Below are 10,000 nucleotides of genomic sequence, written 5' to 3'. Positions count from 1 at the left end.
TGTACCATATCCCTGTGTCGTAAGAGGCGACCAGGGTTGCGTCAGGAAGGGCATCCCGCGTAAAACGTGCCAAATCACTATACGGATCATACGGATGATCCGCTGTGGCGACCCCTAACAGGAGCAGCCGAAAGAAGAAGAAGAAGAAGATATTATATATATATATATATATATATATATATATATATATATATATATATATATATTTGTGTGTGTAATATTGTATTGAAATTAAGAATATTACTCAAGGTCTGTTTATTTTAATTGGCTGCATGTTAGGCCAAAATGTCCACAGGACAGGATTCGTGCAAGGAGAAAAATGCTCAATTTTTTCAAAACAAAGTAATGAAATTTCGCTTGCATAAATACACATGTACCCTACAATGGAATATCCAACGTGTGGGATCAAGGGTGCTGTTTAGGCAAGTAACCGAATGCCATGTATGAACACCTTTCATCAAAACGGGTTCACCAGGTCAGCCAATGTACTGGTTAATGGCTAAGGTCGGACTGTTCATGTTGGACAGTGAGCTTATCTTTGATATTGTAGAATATTTGTCATATGCCTATTGAGGCAGAAAGCGTGAGAATTGCATTTGCCAATATTGTTTTTCGAAGTTACGAGTACACATCGCACGACATGCTCAATTGATGAGATCCTCACATGGGACAGCATGCTTTTTACATGTGTTTGCTACTTATTTTTTCTCCCAGCTTTTCTATCCTGAATTCCACAATCCCTGTGGATTCACATTCCCTGGCTAATGTCAATTAGTCATTGGCTGATGTCACTTATTCACTGGCTGGGTTCCTCTTGTTTTGTTTCTTTGAGGTCACCTGTGTGAAGTTCCAGAAACAGCATAAATATTTTTTATTTCTTCAAAGATTCTTAGCAGTTGTAACATTACTTAGGGAGTTTTCCTTTGGGAAACTCGAATTTGAAACTTGAGTCTGTTGTTGAACTCCCCCACTGAGAATATCCTTTGACTGTGTGCCCCATCACACCATTTCCCTTCATGTGATGTCCGTCTTTGATGTACTACATGTCCTGGGAGTAGGGTCGACCTCCTTATCTTTGACGATCCCCTGCGTGACTTTGAAGACCTTTTGGTTTCTCAAGGCTCTCTGTCAGACCCCAGATTTTGAGATGAATGAATACATGATTGATTGATTTGATCATTTTCTATATTGGGGCTTCAAAGTGTCTTCATAAGGCTGAAGTTATAATCGCATGACTTGATATGTGAAGACATTTGTGTAGCAGTTAACCTTTCCTGGTGGAACATTTGAGGTTGAGTTTGACACAAAGCTGCATTGTAGTTAAGACACTGAAAACAAGTGCAACACCATGTTTGTGGAGCATTTTAAAAGTGTTTCTTATTTTGCTTCCTTGCTAACTGGGTTAAAATTCGCAGCATCTTTTACTGAATGAAGCTTCGTCATTTTGTGATTTGTGAAGCGAAGCCTCAATTTGACTTTTCTCCTACATTCTCCAATTTATGTTCTGAAACATAAAAGCATAACTCCTCCCTTTCAAAAGTTATTGTAGAACTTTATGGAAAGTATTTGAACTTGATATAAACTTAAGTATTTCAATGGGGTTTCTTGATCGATCGAACTCGAGGGAATTGCAAGCACGGGCTCGTCTTCTGGATATTCCTTGATGAATGCCACACACAGTTGTTGAGTATACTGATTGTGCAGTTTGTTTCACATTGCATTGGTGTCGACATTACTTGTACCATATATACAATATGCAATATATTTTTCTTTCCAGTGACTTGCGTCTCGATGTATTGGTTTCTGAGTTGCCTGATCCATGCAACTCGAGTCATGAGTTGATTCAAAAGCATCGGGAGTTTTATCACAATCCAATAAGAAGGTTCTAACATTACGAGTTGATACTTGATCTTTAGTCATTGGAACTTTGCGACTTATCATCATCATTCAATTACTCTTTTCATATGGATATTCCTTTTCATTAAAAGCTCAGAAAGAAATTGCACAAACACCGCATATGGATAAGGATGCGAGGACACATTAGCATCTGTTATCATGAAGAAAAGCATGCTGGGATACACAGGGTAGCCTGAAAATCACTTTACTACCCTCCTCCTCGAGTAAAACATTGATTCTTAAACTCGTTTGATATCCAGGTTTTAATGTGCAGTACTTATAGAAAACATTTTTTGTACTTGGCCAAAATATTTACATTGTCTCATGCTCTGAGGGCAGAGTAATTTTGAGATTCAGCGTTCAGACAAATACTGTATGGTGGTGCTGTTTATTTAGTGCAAAATGCAAGGCAAGAGTTTAAAAGACCCTTCCCATGTTTCTAAGACCCTTCCTTTTTCTTAACACTGTGCGAGGTGAGGTGTTCTATGAATTCTCTCGTTTATTACTTACGAAATCTTTCGATTTCGTAAGTATATTGATGACTTCTGTCCTCTGTTTGTGTGTGTGTGTGTGTTTGTGTGTTTGTTTGTAGGCACGATAACTTGAGAACGGAAGAAGCTACCAATGTCAAATTACACCACGTGATTCAGGAGGGTGATGGCTAGCGTTGATTAGATTTTGGTTAAAATCAGTCAAAGGTCAAGGTCACAGTGAGGTCAAACATAATTCCGTAAATTCATATGGAGAAATGGAGTATTTTTGCTTCGGTCGACGTTACGAGTTCGTTTTAACTTCGATTTTAATTTTGTCTTCGATTTTTGTGATCGCTTAGGATGCTTAACACTCGGTTGTCGAAATTCTGGTAAAAATCAGATGTTTTGGAGACGTTTTAAGATTGCATAAAAAATATTTCACTTGCCGCGTCACGGCTCGTCACATGGTGCAGCGCGCTCGAGCAGACGCGTCGTTGAGTCACTAAAGGTTTTGCGTGTGCGCGCTGACGGTGTTTTCGATATAGATGGTGTTTAAAAGTCATTTTTTATCCCAATAAAGGTTATCGTCACATGCCTGACTCGCTAAGCCGTCGGATTATGTAAAGATTGTTGGTGGATGGCCGAATATTACGGTTTTGTGACTTTGAGAAAATAATATTAAATAATTGCGTGGAGAAATGGAGATTTTTGCTTTGGTTGACATTACGATTTTTGATGGTTTGGTAAAGAATCATCGTAGAAACTTCTGGTTTGCGTTGCTACCTTCTCTAGAGACAGCTTTTATTAGACAAGGTCAGAGGTCAAGTTGACGATTTCGTAAGTACCAGTCTATGACTGCTTGTTTGTTTATTTACAGGATCTAAGGCTTGTCATGGAGCTGCCACACACACACATGGACGTACAGATGAAGATACATGACACGACACAAACATAGCCACTGAGCTAAACTCCAACAGATATTTTGATATATCTAACCAACCCATTTAAATTGTTTTTAACGAAGATAAAAATGAGCCATCAGTATTATTCAACTCTGAAGGTAACTAGTTTCATCATCAACTGCTTGCAAAGGTGAAAACAAATCTAAACACAAAGGTGTTGCACATTGATAATAAAACTGTAGATAACTACATCAGGATCTCCTAAACATAAAAAAGTAGTTTTTTTTGAGTAAAAATACGAAAGTTCAGAAAGGGTTGCACAACAATTGCTCAGGATGTAACTGCTTTACTCTCTATCACAAGGGTTAATTTGGTGTTAATGGTCAGAGAAAGATTGTTTCTGGCTGGCTTCAAGAGTTGCCAGCTTAGTGGTCACACTATCTATGATAATCATATACAAAGTAAAGGTTATGGATGATAGAAGGGTAAAATACTGGTTAGTAAACAACTGAACATGTATGTTTGTGTGAGTGGGAGAGGAGGATGAGGGGAGGGGAATTAGTGCTAATAATAAGACACACACACACACACACACACACACACACACACACACACACACACACACACACACACACACACACACACACACACACACACACACACACACACACACACACACACACACACACACACACAAGCATGGAGATTGAAATTGAGATGGAATTAAGCCAACTTTATGAAAAGTGATTGAGGACTTTGCAGAGTCTTCCATCATTATTGTTGCTGCATCATACGCATAAAGCCATAAATGCAGCATCAATAAATAAAGATAAAAATAACATTTGGAGTGCATGCAGTCCACCAGCAACCCCATTCTGGTGAAACTCCCAAAATCCAGAATCATGGCTCACCGCCACTAAAATCGTTCCTCCTGTGGAACCAGCTTCCACATTCTCAACAATGTCACTCATGCCTTCAAGTGTTTAAGACAACTGTTCAACACCATCTAAGATCACCCTCCCCCCATCCAAAATCATGATTTTTTTCTACTCCCATGAACACTCCTCCCTTCCCACACCCCAAGCCCACCTGTTTTCCAACTTCAAGTTTTTCCTTCCTGAGAGTTTCCTTCTGTATCCATCTTGTCCACTCCATGCATCCTCCACTACCACTCATTCCTCCCCACACCTATTATTTGTCCAAGTGTCCCCCTATTTTGTCCTCCAACCTTGCTGTTGGTGTCCCCCCCCTCTCTGTACTGTTGCTTTTGTTGTGTTGCATCCTGATCTGTTCAGTGTACTGGATCTTCCACAAACCTTGACCGTGTATACAAAATAACCCAACAATAAACCAAAACACTAATTTGATCATGGAGGAAGACAACATAAGGAGGAAGGGAGTCCATGATACCAAAATAAGGATTCGTGATATATATATATATATATATATATATATATATATATATATATATATATATATATATATATATATATATATATATATATATATATATATATATATATATATATATATATTACCGGTTGAGAGTTTTAGAACACCCCCATTTTAGCAGTTTTTACTGAAATTTAAGCAGTTTAATGTTTCAATGCACTCTGAAATTAAAGCATAGAACAAATAAACAATTGCAGATAACAAAGAAATCATGGAATCGTTTTGTTGAACAAAATTTAATCTAAATTTTTGACTCATCAAAGTAGCCACCTTTTGCAGATATAACAGTCAAACATACTCTTGGCATTCTTTCTGCAATTTAAATCAAATATTGTTCGGAAAGATCTTCCCAACACTGTTGCAGAAGTTCCCACAAATGTGTTGCTTGTCGGTTGTGTTGCAAATGTGTTGCAAGTACAGCACTTGTCGGTTGCTTTGCTTTCACCCTTCTGTCCAGTTCATCCCAAACCAGCTCTTTCGGGTTTAAGTCTGGAGACTGTGCTGGCCATTCCATGATTTGAAGCCTACCTTCTTGTTCTTTTCTACGAAGGTAGTTCTGACATAACCTGGAGGTATGTTTTGGGTAGTTATCTTGCTGTAGGATGAACCCCTGACCAACTAGGCGAAGACCAGAGGGTATTGCATGGCACTGCGAAATGCTAGGGTAGTCCTTTTGGTTCTGGGTGCCAGTCACTCTGTGCAAGTCGCTGACTCTGGATCCTGCAAAAAAGCCCCAGATCATCATGCTTCCTCCTCCACGATTAATAGTTGGTGTCACACACTGAGGAACTATCCTTTCGCCTACTCGATGGCATACAAAAACCCTGCCTGATGAACCGAAGATTTCAAATTTTGATTCATCGATCCATAAGTCCTTCTTCCAGTTTTCAGTAGTCCACTGGCGGTGATTCATGGCCAAGACAAGCCCCTTTTTCTTATTTTGCCATCTTAGCAATGGCTTTCTTACTGCCACTTGACCTGTCAAACCTGCAGCTCAAAGTCTTCTCTTCACAGTTAAAACTGAGACTTCCTTACTTCGACCAGTGTTAAGCTGTGCTTGAAGCTGCTCTCCTGTGAGCCGCCTATCACGCAAGCTGTTGACTCTCAGAAACTTGTCTTCTGATTGTGTTGTTGCTTTGGGTCTGCCAGAACTCTTCCTGTCAGAGTTTCCTCCGGTTTCCAAGTGCCTTTTGATGGTGTAGGAAACTGTACTCACTGACACCTTGGCTTGCTTTGCAATTCCTTGAAAGGAAAGACTGACACTTTTAAGGGATACAATGGTCTGTCTGTCTTCCTTTGTTAATTGTCTTTTTCTCGCCATTATGATAGCAATATACTACTTCCTGCAGTGCAATATTGTCCAAATAATGCTTCAGAGGGTGTAGCAACAATGTCTGTTCCAACTCTGATTTTATACAGACGGAGGGTTTATAACTAATCAACAAAAGTTGGGACACCTGAAGGAATTGTTTGCATCAACTTTCAAGGCTTAAATTACTTCCATTGCTGCAGAACAGCTGCAGTTGCTAACCCATTACTTGTTCCCTGAAAAGGATTTTTTAACAACTCAGGTATTTTCATTATTTTTCAGTTTTTGGTGACCTAAACTTTTTTTTTAACCTCTCACAGTTTAATGCTTAGCTTTGTTCCGTTTCAGGTTATTCACTGGACTTGAACTGCTTAAATTTCAGAAAAAAATGGAAAAATTGGGGTGTTCTATAACTTTTGACCAGTAGTATATACATATAATCATAGGGGTTTTTAAACCTGAGGTTCCAGCCTCGTGAAGCTGTATTCACTCAGACCATGATATGATGAAGGCTGCTGAAGTATCATTCATAGTAAATGCATTTAGTAGTTTGATATAACATGAAGATATGTATAAAACTAGGTGTACAGTTTAAAAAATTATCCACTAAAGTCTTTATTGTATAAGCTTCAATCATAGGTATTAGAAGTTGGTTGGCCTGTTTTATGATTGTTGACATCTTTGTTTCCACCTTGTATCTGTATTAATTTACAACTTGGATCCTTGTCGTGTAAAGCTCAGCATAGCAATGCATTGTGTATGACAAAGTGATAAACCCTCAATTGTAAGATACTGTCTGGTTTGAAAAGCTCTATCATGCTTAAGATCATTAAATAAAGCATAACGAGTGATTGTTGAAGAAGATGATGCATGAATGTTAATACACACCTCAAATTTTTTCTCATAACTAAAGCACGATTTACGCTCACCGATGTCGCTGCACTCCATGCTTCTGTTGTCCTCCTTGAACCCATCCGGACAGAGATTGAAGCAGCTTCCCAAGTGGCGGTAAAAGCCAGGGTTGCATTTGGTGCAAAAGTTCCGGGTGAAGCAGCTGTTGCAGTTTTCCACTCGACACCCTGCGCCGCATGCAATGACATTCCTGTGGCCAAGGCGGGCGACGAACTCATTTGTTTGGCAAAGCTTAATGTACGCCCGGTATACACCGAGATAGTGGTGGAGTGCCATTCTTACCTCGTGATTTTTATGAATGTTAGTACATTTTTGCTCATCTTCTACTGAGTGAATTGTCATCTGTCAGTGTTGAACACCTTTGGTAGCCAAGAAAGTCTTGATTTTGGCAGTATGCAATTAACTACTTTTTTTTTGGAAAGTTTAAAAAAGGCATTCTAAACTCATGAACTCGACTTTACCTTTATCTTTCAAAATATCATGACAATTTGTTGGAAAGTAAAACAAGGAGAAATTCTCACACAATCTTCGCTCATATGACTAATGTAACGAAGTGCTCTGGATAAGATCGCAGTGTATGCTGCAAGGACACTAAGCTAATGATAAGACACCGTCTGTCCAGATAAGAGCAGGCAGAGGAGCCAAGAGGGGCGAATATTTAATTGGGAGTGCACCCTAAAGGAATGAGAGGGCGCATGCAAGTATGTGCAAAGCAATCTTTCTGATGAGAGATGGTGATACATACTGCCGCATTTGTTCGCATCGGGGTCACGCAGCTCGTAGTAGCCGGGTGGACACGAGGCTGTGCAGTGACCCAGCTGTCGCATGCCATGGCGTTCGAGGAAGAAGAAGAAGCGTGGCATGCACTGAAGGCAGCCGTTTATCTCGGAGCAGTTCCAACAACCCTTGGGGCAGCGCTGGTGCCCACTGAGAGTGGCTGCAGCAATAAAAGTGAGGTCAGCAAGCATTGTAGATCGACAGTCTTCAAGCTTTAGTGTTCGTTTTTATTAGATCTTCTGTCATCAGATTAGTTATAGCATAATTTGACTGTTCCCCACGCAGCGGGAGATGGGGTTGTGTGTGTGTGTGTGTGTGTGTGTGTGTGTGTGTGTGTGTGTGTGTGTGTGTGTGTGTGTGTGTGTGTGTGTGTGTGTGTGTGTGTGTGTGTGTGTGTGAATCTCATAAGATTTGAGCCCATCACACTTGAGCTTTTGTCATGAAATTTTCAACAAAGCTTTATTATGAGAATATCGATATGGAGATGCATATGTCATCACAATAGAGCTATGTCATCAAATATGGAGAAGACAAATTCATAATTTTGTCAAAAGGTCACTGTCACATAAAATCATGAATTTTCATCCGATTGTCCTGAAATTTTGAGAATTTGCATATTGGGTCACTGAATTCGTCCGCTAATCAAAAGCTAGAAGCTGATTGTTCTTTTTTATTTTAATCAAAAGGTCAAGGTCACAAAATCACCAATTTTCATCTGATTGACTTGAAATTTGAACAAGGTTTGCATATTACGTCACTGAATTGGTTCACCAATAAAATGCTTGAAGCCTATTGCTTTTGAAGTCAAAGGGCCAAGGTCGCCTAAAATCGTCAATTTTTTTTGCATTTCTTTCATCTGTTTTTGTCATGTTTAGCATACGGAAGATGGAGAAGTCTGAATATACAAAGCGGACGTGGACGGGCCGTGCATTTTCAGATGCTTTCTAGCGTTTGGTTTATTTACAACATTCCCACTTCCAGCTATACATTCTGTTCATTGTGGGAGATAAATTTCCAGCATTATTTCTGCAACTCAAATACTGAAAAGTACTAATCTTTCGTGTGGATCTGACTTTCATGCTTTTCAAGGTTAAGTCCAGTGAAATTTCGGTGGATCTAACTTTCGTGGTTAAGTCCAGTGAAGTTTTGTGTTTTACACGGTTAAGTTAAGTAAGTCCAATGGATAATTATTCCTTTAAGCACATTTAAGATAAATTAAGTAAAGCATGTTCGATGCACAGAAGTTACATTCCATAAAACAACTTCAAAAGAAAAACCACAAAAGATAATTCCTGCAAAAAGTAAGTACTTCCTCGTATCACGTTTTTATTTCCCATAATGAAAGTGTAATTAGCATTTTGTACATCATAAAATGTGACTTAATTTTTTTTTCCACAGAGCCAGGTCTTATTCACTCATGAGAAACAGAGTCCATGGAACACCTTACCCTGCGCAGTCTTGAGAAAAAACGACATGGGCAGGGTCTGTGAGCAGCAAATTTGATTGGTCAAGATGCCATACTATTTTATCCAAGTACTGCTAAATGAAAGGTTTTTGAAAGTGCCAACAAGGAGATTTGTATTCTGCAGTGTTCAAAGATATAATTCAACTGAAATAAAATAAAGATTTTAAAGGTTTTTTTTTTCGGAAGTTTACTGTCATTGGTTCAGTGTCTTTTACACCACCTTGTTTAACACATTACATAAGTTCTTTGTGCCTGTATGTCCTTTATGATGTCACTAAAAACTAACTTTCCTACTTATTATGATTTTCCATGTTGTTTCACTGCCAGGCAGGCAAACAGAGTAAAAATATTATCTCGCACCTCTCTGCGCATGTGCGATTGGGACACATTCAGAACCAAAGTATTGCTAAACTACAGGTTTGTTTTCCGAATTATGATCCAATTCATGTTCAAAATACAACATTCAATTTAAATTAAGTTGTTCCTCGATCATAAACCGACATTTGTGGACAGACAGACAGACAGACAGTTTGAGGCCATTATAACATCATGCCTGTGGAGATACGTTCCCGAGAGTGATATATATGATGCATGAGGGACATAGGACATCTTCGTTGGGCATCAGTAATGGCACTACAGATGTTATTATGGAGGTTTATAAGTAAAAAAAAAGACTTTGTTGATGTAAATAATAATGTAAACAATATTTGTTTCATTACATATCAAAAACTAGAGTGGACACTCAGTAAAGCGCGTACCTCCACCAAGCTGAACAATTTACGTTTTGTATCCCACTGATCGGCCAGATCTGGAT

General features: G+C 39.0%; 1 protein-coding gene across 2 annotated transcripts in view; it reads right to left on the bottom strand.

The window, feature by feature from the left end:
• LOC147017218 (R-spondin-2-like) overlaps positions 1-10,000 on the bottom strand; it is a 40,913-nt gene that overhangs the window by 15,717 nt on the left and 15,196 nt on the right. For both annotated transcript variants that reach the window (XM_085846667.1, XM_085846668.1), the window contains exons 2-3: positions 7,690-7,881; positions 6,962-7,111 (exon numbers count right to left, since the gene is read on the bottom strand). In XM_085846667.1, coding sequence (XP_085702793.1) covers positions 6,962-7,111; positions 7,690-7,881 — 342 coding nt within the window. The remainder of the gene's footprint in view (positions 1-6,961; positions 7,112-7,689; positions 7,882-10,000) is intronic.

This window comes from Eptatretus burgeri, chromosome 11 (assembly GCF_056783735.1).
Source record: "Eptatretus burgeri isolate ZD-2024b chromosome 11, Ebu_testis_v1, whole genome shotgun sequence".
NCBI lineage: Eukaryota > Metazoa > Chordata > Myxini > Myxiniformes > Myxinidae > Eptatretus > Eptatretus burgeri.
The sequence above is the reverse complement of the archived record's forward strand: the minus strand, read 5'-3'. Positions and strand labels throughout refer to the sequence as shown.